At 50.7% G+C, this 16,937-nt stretch overlaps 1 protein-coding gene across 3 annotated transcripts in view; it reads right to left on the bottom strand.

Moving 5' to 3' along the window:
* CMIP (c-Maf inducing protein) overlaps positions 1–16,937 on the bottom strand; it is a 264,953-nt gene that overhangs the window by 60,287 nt on the left and 187,729 nt on the right. Inside the window, exon 1 of one of the 3 annotated variants that reach the window (XM_025370612.1) lies at positions 6,179–6,425. The exons of the other annotated variants lie outside the window; for them this stretch is intronic. Within the exon in view, the coding sequence (XP_025226397.1) occupies positions 6,179–6,196 (18 nt within the window). The 5' untranslated portion in view covers positions 6,197–6,425. Of the gene's footprint in view, positions 1–6,178; positions 6,426–16,937 lie in introns of those variants that run through there. 3 annotated transcript variants of the gene reach the window in all.

Here is a 16,937-nt window from a genome sequence, read left to right as displayed (position 1 = left end):
AAACATGTGTCCTGACTCTCAAGCCAGTACCCTCACCACCATACTATACTGTCTCCAAACAGTTTCCAGTGACTACAAAAACAAAATGGGGAGATTTCTCTTTTAGATCATATCTTTTGCCAAACTCATTCCCCAAGGATTCAAGTGCAGTAACAGTGGGAATGGTCAGTCCACAAAGGGGCTTTCTCTGAGTTGAAGGCACTGTTTCCCCCTACGCCATTCCCAAGAGGTCGCCTGAAGACAGGTAGTCAGCTAGGAAACATGACAGACAGGATGAAGGCTGGGAATTAAACTCCAGCCAGGTAGGGACTAAACCCAGAATGTTCCCCTGGAAACCTGGCGCTGCCCTCCGCATCCACCTGGCGAGGAAGACCTGGAAACCCGGCGCTGCCCTCCGCATCCACCTGGCGAGGAAGACAAGAGTGCTCTCACCTTCGCTTGGGCGCTGTGTCGAAGCCAGAGAGTGTTTGGGGCAGGGGCTGCTGCCTCCCTGGATTTGAGGCAGGGTTAGTTCCGCCTCTCTGACATCATGGAAACGGAGGCCCTCGGAAGGCGGAGGTCTGGGCCAAGCGCTCCCTCCACCCCCGCCCTGGCTCCTGCCTTTGCAGCTGCCTGCCCCACTGCACCCGGCCTGCCTGAGAGACTTTCTAACTGGATGAACTCCTTCGTTAAGTGCTCTGCTCCTTAGGGAGAGCCTAATTTTAGTATCATCGTGCCAGCAGCCAGCTGGGGTGACATGTCACAATCTCTGAGCCAAAGTCAGAAAGAGGAGGGGGGAGAGGAGGGTCCCTTGCTGACCGCTAAGGCTCAAACAGAAACCTACAAGCTGCCAGAGCCTCCCTGACTGCTTAGTTTCTGAGCTAGGAATTATCAAGTGGTCTTGGGACGCACTGCTATCGAGGAAATATTTGGGGGACACATTCCACGCCAAGTTGAACAGTTACTTCTGTTGGTGAGGCACAGTGGTGGGACGGGAGGTGGACCTGAGTTGGAAAGATCTGGTTCTTCCTAGAAAACTTTCACCTTCTGAGTGTCAGGGTCCTGTTCTGTAAGTCAGGCTCGAAAATACCTGTATCTCTTTCAATCTGTAACCCTTACCCATCCTAGACCCATGTGGTCCACTCTATGGAGTCGCATTCAAAAGTAAAGTCCAGCCAAAACAGCCAAGAGTAACAAAAAGGAACGCTGAGACTGCATCTGTCTCTTGAAAAACTGAAGGAGATGAAGTGTAAAACCTAGGCCAATACGGCATCCCATCTTCCTCCTCTCCATTATTTTCCCACACCCCATGATTTTCTGGGGCCTCTGATACACTCATTGCCACTAGTGTTACCCCCATGAACTCACACCAAGGGCGGTTTTCAGTATCCCCCCATCACCCCAAGTCTTTCCTGTCATCTCTCCCTTCTCCTCTCTCTGCTCCTTTCTCCTTCTCTCTAGTTCTTTCATTTACCCACCTGCCTACCTTTCTCTCCTCCTTCCAGCACCCTGGTCTTACTGTTCTTTGCCCATTCACCCATTCCACATCAAGAATCAGAAAGAGATCAGCTCTTCTCATAGGCCCAGGAGGGCAAAGGAGGCCAAGGCAGCCCAGCATTCCCCAGGCAGCAGGAGGGGAAAGACCAGAAACATTCCCTTGCCAGCCACTGGAGACCCTAAAAGTACGGGAAGAAACGTGTGACAAGCTGTCAGGGGTGAGCGTACAGTGAAGAGTAAACATGCTGTTGATATTGATGATGGCTGAACTTCATTAATGACAAGACATACCCAGTCCACTGAGGTGTCTCTGGAACCATCACCAGCCTCCTTCCTAGTTACTGTCAACTGAAGCTGCCCTGTCCTAGTGCTGTGAGCAGGACGTGCTGCCTGAGCAGCACAACGAAATCTGTGCAAAACACAACATGTCTGAAGCAAGAACCCTGCCCATTCCAGAGGATGAATGCTCCTTTGAGCCTTAGAGTCTGTGGTTTCAGTGTGTACCCAGAGAATTGTTTAATTTTTAAAAGACCATGAAATGATCACACAAAATCCACCATATATCAAGCCCCAAAGCAAACCACAGTGATCCACACCCGTGTCTTCCCACAGCAGACTGCAGATTTGCATGGAGTCTGGGCTCTAAGTGGACTCTTCTGATCAGCTGCACATTATTTACTTTTGAAAGATTAATGACTTCATTCTTTTGGTAAAGATGCATGCTCATTGCAAAAAATCTAAATCATACTGAAAAGCACAAAGAAGAGGATAAGTTTTAAAAGGCCTCAAAAATCCCACAACCCAGAAATAGCCACCATTAATATTTGGTGAACATCATTCCAGCGAAGTCTCATTTAAACTTTGCAAAATACAACCAGCCCTGAGGTGGGTGGCTGTGAGTACAACCTCCTGTTCTCCACACACAGACGCCACTGAAGATGCAGAGGCGACCAGTCTGAGGCATAGCAGGGCCCAGTGGGCAATGCTGGCACCAACGCAGCTTCAGAGACGAGCCCTCGGGGTCAGTGCACCCAGCCTCAGCTCATCCACAGCTCCCCTTCTTCGAGCGGGGAGGACAACAGCTTTCCTGGGAGGGCCCAAGCCCTTGTTTCACAGGCATCCATGGGAGAGTCTGCAGAGGCTGTATTCAGAGCCAGAAGGTCCCGGGGCTTGTACCAAGGGCTAACATTTCATGAGGACATACCATGTGCCAGGCACAGTGCTAGCTCTTATGAGCTTTATCTCACTCAATCCTCACAGTATCCCATGAGCTGGGGCTTGTCATAGGGAAGACCCTGAGACAAGCGACTGAGCGCAAATGGCTTACTGATTTGAGAGGGAATGGCAGGAAATACTGGTGGGGAGAATGGGGAAGTGAGACGGGGAAGAGAAGACGGTCAATAAACGGGGCATTGTCAAGCACATGATATGGGCAATGAGGGCTCACTCCTGCTGGGGGCTCTAGGGGACAGCGCAGATCACACTCAGAGTTGACGGTCCTAAAGAGTGAGGGAGCCGGCCATTTGTCCATCAGTTCCCTAAACTCTTCAGGGATATATATATTTTTTTTCCTGAGACAGTCTTGCTCTGTCACTCAGGCTGGAGTGTAGTGGTGAGATCTCGGCTCACTGAAATCTCCACCTCCCGGGTTCAAGTGATTCTCCTGCCTCAGCCTCCCAAGTAACTGGGATTACAGGTGTGCACCACCATGACCAGCTAATTTTTGTATTTTTAGTAGAGATGGGGTTCACCATGTTGGCCAGGCTGGTCTTGAACTCCTGATCTCGTGACCTGCCCACCTCAGCCTCCCAAAGTGGTGGGATTACAGGCAAGAGCCACCACACCAGGCCAACTCTTCAGGCCTTCTGACTGCCCTGTGCCCAGGCCAGAGTGATCCCAGAGCCAGCAAAAAGCATGCGCTCGCGCAGGGTCCCAGGTGTTCATGGTGAGCAGCCTGCAGCCCTCACATGATGCTGAGGGGGTGGCCAGCTGCAGCTTTTGCCAGAGGACTGTTGGTTTCTCTGTGCACAGAAGCCTATCATGGCCCCGAGAGGTCAAGCAACTTGCCCGGAGTCAAGCAGCTAGAAACGGACAACTCAGGAGTGAAAACTGGCTCTGGCCACTGCAAAGCTCTTTCCATCACATCAGTGAGGGCCAGCGGGGTTGGGCGGAGAGGATATCAGACTTGCCAAGAGATCCTGAAGGAGGTGTCAAGAATGCTTGGTGGCATAGGGACAAGATCCAGAAACAAGCCCAAGAGGCTCTGAGAGTGGAGGCCAGGTAACCAGAAGGTGGTAGAAGTGGCAGGGAGAGGGTGGGTTCCAGCGTTGTGGGTGCGGGCTGCAGGCAGGCCCCTGTTCCTAGAAGAGGCTCTGAGCCCCAGGTCAGGGTGGTCACAGGGATGAGGGAGACTTGTCCAGGATCAACAGGGCCCTGTCCCCCCTCCCTAGGTTACAAATTAGCATGCCTCATCCCAGGAACTCTGATGAGCTCATCAGGTGATGAATCATGGTGGAGCTGGGACAGGGACGCCTCCGGAATCCCCGCTCCAGGCTCCCTGGAGGCTGGCCCTCGGCTTTGCAATATGGTCTTCCTGCTGAGTGCACTTTGCCAGGTGGGGTGGGTGGCCTGGTGGTTTGTCTAGCATGGACCCCACAGGCCACCGGATTCCTCTGAAGTGGGAAGTACACAGGGGCCTTGGAACTGTTCTGTGGCTGGGCACGTGACCTGGTGTTTTCACTGAAAGGGGCTGACTTTAGAGCAGGGTTGGTGAACTACAGTATGTGGGTGAAACCCAGCCCCCTGCCTGTTTTTGTTCGATGAAACCAAGAATGCTCTCATAAACTGTAGGAGTTATGACGGAAAATAAACACAGAATATGCAACAGAAATCGAATGTGGCCCACAAAGCTCCAAATATTTGCTATCTGGCCCTTTACAGAAAAAAGTTTGCCAAGCTCTGGCTTTAAAAGTCAAACTCCAGCCTAGGAGTAAGCATGCAAAAAAAGACTCAACGTCATTAGCCCTCAGGAAAACGCAAGCTAAAACCATGAAGAGATACCACTTCGCCTTACGAGGATGGCTGTAATAGAAAAAGACAGACCATGCCAAGTGTTGGCAAAGGTGTGGAGAAACTGGGAATCTTGTGTGTTGCTGGTGGGAAGGTAAACTGGTACAGCCACCGTGGAAAATCATTTGAAAGTGTCTTAAAACATTATACATAAATTTATCATATGACCCAGCACTTTTGTTCCTAGAAACCTACCCAAGAGAAAGAGAAACAAACTCCAAAGACACGCCCAAGAATGTCCATAGCAGTATTCTTCACAGAAACAACTTAAATTCATCAACTGATGAATGGATAAACAAAATGTGGTTTAGCCATTCAACCAAACACTATTTGGCAATAAAAAGAATTGAATTACCCATATGCTACAAGATGGATGCACCTCATAACCACTACGCTAAGGGAAAGAAACCAGACACAAAAGACATACTGTATGATTTCTCTTATGTGAAATGTCTAGAAAAGGCAATTTTATAGAGACAGAAAGTGGAACATTCATTGCCTGGGGCACGGAACGGGAATGAGACTGCAAACAAGCATGAGGGCATCTTTTAAGATGGTGGAAATGTTCTAAAACTTAATTGTGGTGACAGTTGTACAACTTTAATAAATTTACTAAAATCACTGAATTGTATACTCACAGTGGGTGAATTTTATGGTATGTAGATTCTACTTCAATAGAGCCTTTTTAAAAAAAATGCTATCCTAGGGAGGCAGTCATCAGATAAAACCAATTGTAGTATGGCTCAGTGGCAAAGAGTATAAGCTTCATGAGCAGTCTCCATATCAAATCTAAGCTCTACTTCATCCACCCACCCATCCATCATCCACCCACCCACCTACCGTTCACCCACACATCCATCCATCTGCCCAACCACCCATCCATCCATTCAGCCATCTATCTACCCACCCATCCATCCACTCACCATTCATCCATCCATCTATCCATCCATCCATCCAACCACCCACCCACCCACGCACCCACCCACTAATCCATCCACTCATTCATTCATCCATCTACTTATCCATGCAACCATTCACCTACCCACCCAACGATCCACCCACCCAACTATCCACCCGCCCACCCATCCATCCTTCACCCACCTCACCATCCATTCATCATCCACCTCACCATCCATTCATCACCCATCTACCATCCATACTTCCATCACTCACTCATCCATCTATTCACCATTCCATCCAATCATCCATGAAGATCTCCTATGATGTGCCAAGAACTATGTTAAGTACTAAGGATAACCGTGGTGAAGAAAGCAGACAAGCCCCAGTGCTCATGAAACTTAGAGTCTATTACTTGCATCAGTTTCCTTGTCTGCAAATCAGCATAAGAATAACTACTGTCAAAGGCTTGCTGTGACTATTCCATGAGATAATATATAAAACACTTAGCTCAGTTCCTGGCTAAACAGCAGCTCTGATTGTTATCACCTACCAAGTTCTGTAAAGGAGTAGTCCGGGGAGGCAGAACTCAGGAGGGCTCCCCACATCTGAGCCCAAGCCCCACCAGCCAGCAACAAGCAGAGACAGCAGGCAGAGCCTCCTGCTTCCCGTCTGGCAGAGTCAGCCACTCCAGCGCTGTCCTCACCCTCTCTGCTTGTCAAGGAAGGGACGTTACCTGGGCAACACTTGCCATCACTGTGGCAACTGTTCTCCCGGCAGAGGCAAGCACATACGCCAGGGCTCTCAGGCCAGGGAAAGCAGAGCCTGTTGCTCCTCCACGGGAGACAAGTCGTCAGCAGGAATGTGCCCCTTGCCAGGAGAGGAGTGACTAAGAATGCACTGGAAGCACGTCGCGCCAGCCAGGGGCTGCTGCTCTGCTGCTCTGCTGCTTGCCGCAGCCTCTGGGGCTCGCGCGCATACACACACAAGCACGCATGCTCCCCACCACCTGTCGTGAAGGGAGGACGCTGCATGGGCGCACCCATGGAACTGCAGAGTGGAGGAGGACCCCACAGGGAAACATGAGCCAGGGAGGAGCCAGCCCGGTTTTGAAAACTTTTTCCAGTGCAGGCCCTAGAGCTGAGCTGCCTAGTTCAGAAGCTACAAGCCCCAGGTGGCTACTCACACTGAACTTCATTAAAATGAAATACAACCACAAATCCAGCACCTCAATCGCATCGTAACATTACTTGATAATACTCATAACTGGACTCGGTAGCCAGCTGTGTCTAGTGGTGACTGTAATGGCGCAGATAGAGAACGTTTTCATTGTTGCAGAATGCTCTGTCGGGCAGTGCTATCCTAAAGCCTTGGTGTCCCTGTCACCACGCCCCCCGGGGGCCCAGGAGCATGCGTGTTTGCCTCTTCCTATCATTGCTGCGGTCTAGTATGTGTGTGGCACTGCGTTCGGCCAGAGGAAAGGGCCCCTGCCTACCTCCTCCCATGGGAGACACCCCTCTCCAAGCCCCCATCTCACTGGGACCCCACCTTGGAATTTTCTCAAAAGGTCTACCAATGTGCAATGTCCCCAATTGTGCCTTGCACACCCAGGGAGAATGACTGGCTGGTTATCTTCTCTGGCTTCCCTGATTCAAGACTCGCTATGGCTGCAGATGCTAAGCGTGTAGGAAATAATTTGCTATCTCCAGCAAGCCATGGCTTCCGGGAGGACTGGACACTTGCGAGGTAGCATTTTTGGCCTTCTCGAGTCCTCCAGAATAGCTTCCCTTCAATCCTGTGAGCATCAGAGACTGTCACGTTACCTTCAGATATAATGCAGGCCTCATAAGTGTTACCCCCAAACTGCCCTTCTGGCCGCCAAGTCTTCACCATCACCTAAAACCAGCTCATAACCTCTCAGCTCCCTGCTACTGCACCCCCCACAGAGACACCCTGGGTCAAACACAGCGCCCTGGCCTTACTCCCCATGCCTGCTAGCCCACACAATCCATGTCACGAAATCAGCCTTGGCGCTTTGGCTACAATTTCCCAGGGAAGGAGGCAGCACTGTCCCAATTATCTGTGCACATTTCCAGTGAAACACATGGGCGCCAGGGCATCTGTGATGACTGGAGGGCATCTGTGATCTAATTGTGGAGTATAAAACGACGAGAAGATATTCCACTTCACTAGAAAGTGACACCCCCAAAATCTCATTCTTAAAGAAATACTGTAAATGCGTGTTTTTTTTGTTTTTGTTATAGGTCAGAGCTTTAGGGTCAACGGTGCTTCTGGGATTAGATTGAATACTATTTTTTTTCTCTCCGATTGGGATTCTTTTCTTGCCCCAGGCTTGGTAGGGACAACCCCAGTGCCTCTGGGAATCACAAAGGGGCTTCACCAGTCACAGCCCATCACTCTGGCCTGAGAAACCAGGCTCTTTGAGGGACCAGGGGACTGCCATCACTATACACACATACATATAGACTCACTTCATTGAGGAAAAATTCACACACCATAAAATTAACCATTTACTTTATTTATTTATTTATTTACTTTTTGAGATGGAATCTTGCTCTGTCACCCAGGCAGTGGCATGATCTCGGCTCACTGCCACCTCTGCCTCCTGGGTTCAAGTGATTCTCCTGCCTCAGCCTCCGGAGTAGCTGGGACTACAGGCGCCTGCCACCACACCCGGCTAATTTTTGTATTTTTAGTAGAGATGGGGTTTCACACCATGTTGGCCAGGCTGGTCTTGAACTCCTGACCTCAGATGATCCGCCACCTTGGCCTCCTAAAGTGCTGGGATCACAGGCATGAGCCATTGCACCCGGCCACCATTAACCCTTTTACAGTGAACAGTTCAGTGGCATTTAGCACAGTGTTGTGTAACCACCACCACTATTTCCAAACCTTTTCCATCACTTCCAAGGAAACCTTTTTAAGCTGTTACTTCCTATTATACTCTCCCCCATCCCCTGGGCAACCACCAATCCGCTTTCTGTCCCTGGATTCCCCTATTCCGAACATTGCATATATATGGAATCATACACTATGTGTCCTTTTGTGACCACGATGAGGCCTGGGAATCTGCATTAAGCAGCTTCCAGGTGAGACAGATGTCCCTGAGCCCTCTAGGCAGCAAGGTTCTCACCCACATGCCCCACTGCCTCTCCTCTACAAGGTGGACGTGTTACAGAGGAGAGGAGGGCTTCACAGCTTGCGCACGTCACACAGCTGGTGGTGTGGGTGGAACCATGTCTGCCAAAACTGTTGTGGGTTAAAATGTGTCTTCCACTGCATATAAATCAGACATGATGTGGCCTTTTGTCCACTTAGCATAACATCTTCAAGGTTCATCCGGCTGTGGCAGCTGTCAGGGCTTCACCCCTTTCCATGACTAACGGTCCACTGCATGGAGATGCTACAATTTATTTCTCTTCCTTCTTCTCTCTGTCTCTCTCTGTCTCTCTGTCTCTGTCTCTCTCTCTCTCTCTTTGTTTCTTGAGTCTCGCTCTGTCACCCAGGCTGGAGTGCAGTGGCACAATCTCAACTCACTGCAAACTGTGCCTCCCAGGCTCAAGCAATTCTCCTGCCTCAGCCTCCCGAGTAGCTGGGACTACAGGCACCTGCCACCACTCCTGGCTAATTTTTACATTTTTAGTCAAGACGGGGTTTCACCATGTTGGCCAGGCTGGTCTCGAACTCCTGACCTCAGGTGAGCCACAGTACCCTGCGGATATACTGCAATTTCTTTGTCTGTTAATCCGCTGATGAACTCTTGGGTTGTCTCCACCGTAGGCTATCACGAAGAGTGCTGCTATGCACATATATTGTTGCTTTTTGCCCTGCCCCTGTGCCTCAACTGCACTGAATCAGTTTAAGTTTTGCCACAGGACAGCACAGCGTGTAAGGGGTCTTTTTAGGGGACCCCGATTTACCCCACACAATTACTGAACTCTGTTACCTGCTGGTCCAACTAATTTACAGATGAATTAATCAATGCTTACCTTTCAGGACTCATGTTTTCAACGTGGGTGGAGGGACGCCTACTCTGAGTGGGGCACTGTCTCTATGGAGGGGCGGGGAGTGGGGGAAATGATACAGAGATAAGACAAACCAGCCCCTGCACACTCCCAGTCTGGCTGAAGGGTGAGGCAGGGCACAGAACATTCTAACAAAACTACTCATTACAGTCATAATGGCTACTATGTATCAAGTGCTGACATTTTCCAAGAACAACCACCATACATACTGGGTTGTGATGAACGACAAGTGACAAGACAGCGGAAAAGCCATCGCTTCTGGAGGGCACTCCATAGGCCAGGTCCTGTGCTAAGCACTTTGTATAAATACTTTTTAAATCATCCCAGCCACTCAATGAGGTGAGTGGTATAATGTAAGTCCCATTTTACAGATGAGAACATCGAGGCTGAGAGAGGTAAGTCATGCATTTACTAAGAGCCAGGCAGAATTGGGATCCAGGTCTAGCTCTGGATCCTGAGCACCTGACCATCATGCTACTCTGAGAGGCAAATCTGAGCACTTTCTAGGCCTTGATCAATGCTTTTGCTGCCTTTAAATCGGAGAGTTGAGCCTCACCTCCTCGGCTTCCCAGCGGCAGTTGCAGGCTGGTGCAGCTGGGTGCCAAGTGGACACCTGCCTGAAAAGCTGGCTCCTGGAGAGATGGGCAATTTGTTTGCAAGAGGGGAAAACGCCTGGGCACTCAGCCCCAAGGGCCCACCAGTGGTGGCCTCCGGTGGTCGAAGCTGCTTCCAAGGAAACAAACAGTGGGAACTCAGGCGGGCGTCCTGCTCCACCGTCTCTGCGGCATCGGCTGGTTGCCTAGGTAACCACGTGCCTGGCTGTTGAGGAGATGAGCTGGCCTTGGTGTCAGGCTCCCAGCTGAGTACCACATCCTACCTGGCTCTTCAGGCCAGCTGCGCCGTGGGCAAAATCCAATCATCATGTGGATGTGTTTGAGTACATTAAAAAAAAATTGTATGTAGCTGTTTTCCTCGCTGAGCTAGGAGCTCCTTAGGGGCAGGGATGACGTGTCACCTGTTCCTTCGATATGTTAGATGGTGACTGCAGCCACCCAGGGAAGGTGCTCTCGGTGTTTGTTGCAGGTAGAACGGGCAGTGGGGAGAATGAAAATTGGCACTGATGGCTAACATGCGCCAGGTGCTGCTTTAGGCCAGGCCCTGCACCAAATCCTTTCACCTACCCTGCAACTCTCAAACATTCATGTGGACAGGAATTGCCTAGGGGTCTGGTTACCATGCAGATTCCAGCTCAGCAGAGCTGGGCAAGGCCTGGGAATCTGCATTTAAGCAGCTTCCAGGTGAGACAGATGTTTCTGAGCCCTCTAAAAAGCAAGGTTCTTACCTACATGCCTCATCTCACGGTGGACATGCTGCAGAGGAGAGGAGGGGCTCACACCTTGCCCAGGTCACACAGCTGGTGTTGTGGGTTGGACTGTGTCTGCCCAAAACATATGCCCAAGTCCTAAGCCCAGTATCTGTGACTATGACCTTCTTTGGAAATGGGGTCTTCGCAGATATAATCAAGTTAAGATGAGGTCACACTGGATTAGAGTTGGCCCTAAATCCAATGACTGACGTCGTTATAAAAAAGGCCATGTGGACACACACAAACACACACACACACACGCTCCAGAGAGACCTCCATGTATGGAGGCAGAGCCTGGATGCCAAGGCGCATCAAGGATTGCTGGACACCATCAGAAGCTGGGCGAGGCCAGGAAAAGACCCTCCCCTAGAGTCTCAGAAGCAACGTGGCCCTGCTGACACCTTGATTTTGGACATTTGGCCCCAGAATTGTATGAGAACAAATTTTTGTGGCTTTAAGCAACACAATTTATGAAAATTTGTCATAGCAGCTGTTGGAAGCCCAGACAGCTGTAAGGAGCAAGCAAGGACTGACCCCAGGATGCCCGGTCCCAGTCACTCTGCCATCTTACTGCAGTGATTCGAGCTGAGCCATCCGGCCCCTCATTTCACAGAGGGCAGCAGAGCCCTCTGCAACTGTGGTTGGGAAGGTGTGAGCTGTGTTTGGAATTGGTTGGGTTTTCTTTCCCTGGGGCATTGTGGGGACCTGACGTCTTCTGTTCTTGCTGCATCGGGGGACGGAAATGCTGACTTTTGCCCTAAGGCCTGCCCCCAGCCCATTACCCGATTGCATAAGCCCTGGCCCTGCCCTGTGTCAGAAACAGCACATCTGGGCACCCGCATCATCAGTGAGGTCAGAGGGAGCCACCTGGAGACCCAGGAGGCTACGGGAGGAACTTCCAGGAGAATTCAGGCAGGGACGTCAGCATGGGGCTCGCACAGGGTCCCTGGCAAGGAGGAGCTGTCGGGGAGGATTCCGGCCCCGAGCTGTCCTCTCACACAAAGTCGCACGTCAGCCGACACCAGCAGCCACCATCAGGCCAGCCAACAGCCCAGGGCTTCCTATGTACTGGGCCCCGTGCTGATGTGTGCCCCAGATGACTCTGTCAGGCAGGGTTCTTGACCCTGGCTACACATTAAAACCACCCGAGGGGCTTAGAATTCCAAGAACGGAGTCCAACCCCAGGCCAATCCCATCAGACTGGTGTTGGGTGTGGGTGGAACCTACGCATCAGGACTTTTTTGAGCGCCGGTATATTTAAAAGTACATTTGCACACCCATGTTCACAGCAGCGTCATTCACAACAGCCAAAAGGCAGAGGCAACCCAGGTCCACCAATAGATAAAGAGAGACATAAGGTGTGGTCTACCCATTCACTGCAGCATTATTCTGCCTTAAAAAGGAAGGAAATCCTGACGCACGCCACAGTCTGAATGAACCCTGGGACATGAGGCTGAGATAAGGCAGCCACCAAAGGCCAAATCTTGTGTGATTCCATGCATATGGGGTCCCTAGAGTAGACAAATTCTTACGAGACAGAAAGCAGAATGGTGGATGCCAGGGGCTGGGGGAGGGGGTAATGGGGACACAGTTTCCATCTGGGAAGAGGAGAAAGTTCTGGAGTCGGATGGTGGTGATGACAGCACAGCAATGTGAATGAACCACTGAACTGCCACCTAATCATAGTTCAAATGATGCCTCATGCATATTTCACCGCACTAAACAAGAGAATATTTAAGATCTCCAGGTGATCTGAATGTGGCATAGCTAGGGGTCAACAGGTGGGACCCCCATGCTACAGACTCGAGGACCACAACACACAGAGGAAAAGGTAACCCACTCCAGGTCACAGCCGGCCCTGTAGGAACCAGGACTCTGGCTCAGGGTCACCCCCTGGTCCTGAGCTCTGGTCCTTGAAGGGACTGAGCCGCACACACAGGAACAATCCTGGACTTGCCCTTGGCATTCTGGAAAGGCTCTCTGGTCTGCACGTGGCCCTCACCCCAGCGGGGACTGTTCCTCCAGGAAACCTGAGCGCAGTGGAAAAACAGCCTGCAAGGGTGGGCCAGTGTGGGGTGGGCCTGGCGAAGTGCATTTCCTCATGGACTAGAACAGACGCCCCTCTTTCAGAATTCTAAAACTCAGCACAGCCAGACTGCCCCTCCCGTCCTCCTGGGTTCCCTGCTCTGAGGCTGACCCGAGGCTGTGCAGACAGGAGGCACCTCCCTCATTCCCACAGGAGGCTGAACCGGGGCAGGAACACCCAGTTCAGCGGGTTTAAAGTTAAGATTCTGAACAGGCTATAGAAAGAGGGAAAGAGGGGAAAACATTCTCCGGTGCAGGCAGAAGCCACGGGTGTCTTCTCCAAGGAGGAGGGAGATGGGGGAGAGGAGGACAAGGGGAGGGATGAGAGGTGACAGAAGGGACAATAAGGAGAGTCACCTCGGGCGTGTTATGCTCTGGCTGTGATGAGGACAGGCCAGTTTCTCAGGGTTCCCTAATCAAATCCCAGGCACAGTCCCCTCGGAGAGTCCCGTGCGGGCGGGGGTGGGCCGAGAGCTGTGGGATTTTCTCCTGCCCGTGCATGTGTCAAGATGCTCTGGGGGGAGGGCTGTGCCCGGAGACACGTTCCCTAAGAGAGGGAAACTCCTGCCTGGGTCATGAGGTGACAGGTGGCCCCAAAGAAGTTATGTCCACAAGAAACTCCTGCCATCTGTGAATGCAACATCCCAAGTTTGGGATCTTGAGATGGGGAGATCACGTTGGATTATCTGGTGGGTCCTGAATTCAGTGACAAGTGTCCCCAGAAAGGATACAAAGGACAGACAGAGGAGGCACAGGCCATGAGACCACACAGGCAGACACTGGAGTGAGGCGGCCACAAGCCAAGTCAAGTGCTCGGGTCTGAATGTTTGTATCTTCAAAAAATTCATTGTTGAAACCTAATCCCCAGTGTGGGGGTGTTAGGACATGGGGCCTCAGGGAGGTGATTAGGTCATGAGGGTGCAGCCCTCACGAATGGGATCAGTGCCCTTAGAAAACAGGCCCGAGGGAGCTCCCTCGCCCCTTCCCATGTGAGACACAGCGAGAAGGCACCCTCTGTGACACAGGAAGCGAGCCCTCACCAATCTACCTTGATGGTGGACTTCCCATCTTCCAGATCCGTGAGAAACGAATTTCTGTTGCTTATAAGCCACCCAGTTTAGAGGGTATTTTGTTATAGCAGCCTGAACAGGCCTAGACACCAAGGAATCCCTGGAGCCACCAAAAGCTACAAGACGTAAGACTTGGAAGGAACCCCCGGAGGGTGCATGGCCTTGTAGAACTGGAGAGAGAAGTGTGTGCTGTTTCATGGGAGCCCTGGGACACTGACCCCACCGGAAACATCATGGCAGGGAAATTTCAGGCTTCCTTGTCCACTCTAGCCTTTGCCTCCACAGTGGCCCAGACCCAGCTGCTACCAAATGCCATCACCAGTGCCGCGGGGAGGGGCTGCACAGTCTCCCACTCTGATCGCAGCTCTGCAGGGACACTGGCAGGTCCCAGTCCCATGCTCAGCATGCCAGCACTTACTCCCTCACCAGTCTCTGCTCACTCTGCGACCTATGGGCCAGCTGCCTCCCCCACCAGCCTGCACACTCCTGGGAGCTCAGAGGCTCAAGCAAGCCATGTTTTTGCTCGCAGACGTGTGCATCATCACAAACGGAGAGTCAGGCAGATCTACATTTGAATTTCTTTTCTGCTCCTTATGAGCTGTGCGGCCTTAGGCAAACTACATCACCTCTCTGAACCTTAGTTTCCTCATCTGTAAAATGGGGATAATAGTAGCATTTGCGTCCTGGAGCTGTTGGAAGAACTAAATGTCACATTTCAGGCTTGATAAACGACACCTATTGAGTTCAGTAGGATAATGACTAAAGACAGTTAATGTCTTTAAAAAAATAAAGGTGACTAGCTGGGCGCAGTGGCTCACAACTGTAATCCCAGCACTTTGGGTGGCCAAGGCAGGCAGATCACCTGAGGTCAGCAGTTTGAGACCAGCCTGGCCAACATGATGAAACCCTGTCTCTACTAAAAATGCAAAAAAAATTAGCTGGGCATGGCGGCATGCACCTGTAATCGCAGCTACCTGGGAGGCTGAGGCAGAAGAATTGCTTGAACCCAGGAGGCAGAGGTTGCAGTGGGCCAAGATTGCGCCATTGCACTCCAGCCTGGGCAACAAGAGCGAAACTCCGTCTCAAAAAAAAAAGAAAAAAAAATGGGTGACCAGAAACCCCCTCAATGTCCATCAAAAGAGAAGTGCTTACACTGTGGTCCCCACACTGCAACAACACATAGCAGTTAAAAAGAAGGAAGAAGGGTTACAAGATCTGCCATGGATTCCATTTGCACGACACGCTGTTAAAAACAGAAGCAAATACATACATAAATCTATGCTGACGTGCACATATATATGATCTAATTCACGGGGCTTCAGGGGGATAGGGGGTGGGGACCAAGTCCGGCTGGTGACAGCTGTCTTCTTTGGAGAAGGAAGTGGCTTGGGGGAGGACCAATGGGTAGGGCTCAGCTTTATCTGCAATGTTTCAAATTATTGCAGGAAGCCATTCATGTGTTGTACATTCAATTAAAGAGAAATAAAGGAAAAAACACTCCAAAGATTTCAGAAATTGGGATCATGGTAGTGGAATTATATGCTTCCCCAGAATTCTTAAATTGGTCAGAATCCCATATTCTTTTTTTTTTTTTTGAGACAAAGTTTCACTTTGTCACCCAGGCTGGAATGCAGTGGCGCAATCTTGCCTCACTGCAACCTCCGCCCCCTGGGTTCAAGTGATTCTCATGCCTCAGCCTCCCTAGTAGCTGGGATTATAGGCGCCTGCCACCACGCCCAACTAATTTGTATTATTAGTAGAGATGGGGCTTCACCACATTGACTAGGCTGGTCTTGAACTCCTGACCTCAGGTGAGCTGCCTGCCTCAGCCTCCCAAAGTGCTGGGATTACAGGCATGAGCCACCATGCCCAGCCAGAATCTGATATTCTTAAAGAGAACTGGAAGGGATCTGAGATCTTACTACTTTTGACTTTTCAGTGGTCTAGTAGATGGATAATCTGATTTTTGAAATGCATGTTCTTTGAATTCAGAATCATACAGAGGATAAGAACTAAAGCATGGAGAGCTCACGGCCCGCACACTTGTATCATGGTGCATGTGTGGGTGCATGCACAGACACCCACAACCCAGTTCAACACACATACACACACCCAGCCCAATGTAAAACTGCACGTAAGTTTCAGCTGCATCATACATGCTGGCTTTCTTATTTTTAACCTCACCTCTGCCCTCCCCCCCGCCACCCCCTGAATCCATGCTAACTCCATGCTCACCATGTGAGCTCCAAAAATGTGAGACCATGTTATATATCGGGGTCCAGAATCCATTTTCCTAAAAGCCAGATAATAATAGTCTAGGCTCTGCGGGTCATGCCATCTCTGTTGCCGCCAGCGTAATGCCACAGCAGGAATGGGCAGAGCTGTGTCCCCCTCCCCCAAAATGGGCAGAGCTGTCCCCGCCACCCCGAAAACCTCTTATTTATAAAAACAGGCGCTAGGCCAGACCATTTGTAGACCCTTGACGTCTATCATTTCATCTCTTTCTCCATGGTCACGTTTAATCAAATACAAATATATATTATATATTTGTCTGGCAACAGACTTTCAACGGCAAAAACTGCAATTAGTTTTGCACCAACCCAATACAGACAGGTTTTGCGGGGTCCTCATTTCATTTTACACAAATGGCATTGCACAATACTTATGTCTGCATCTGGCTTTTCCCTCCTCACACCTGGTGGGTGTTACTCCAGATCAATTTGTATCAATTTTCCCAGTCTGTGTGCTTTTCCCCACTTCAAGGGTCACTAAGCAGAGGTAGGATATACCTTTCAAAAAGTAAAATGAAGCCAACCAAATCCTTCCCCCTGACTCTGCTCTGTGTGCCGATCCTTCTCTGGGTCCTTCTGACACAGCCACCAGCTTGGCCTCCAGAACCTCAGTAACTGGCCCTTCCCTCTTGACCAA

Source organism: Theropithecus gelada, chromosome 20 (genome assembly GCF_003255815.1).
Source record: "Theropithecus gelada isolate Dixy chromosome 20, Tgel_1.0, whole genome shotgun sequence".
Lineage (NCBI taxonomy): Eukaryota > Metazoa > Chordata > Mammalia > Primates > Cercopithecidae > Theropithecus > Theropithecus gelada.
The sequence above is the reverse complement of the archived record's forward strand: the minus strand, read 5'-3'. Positions and strand labels throughout refer to the sequence as shown.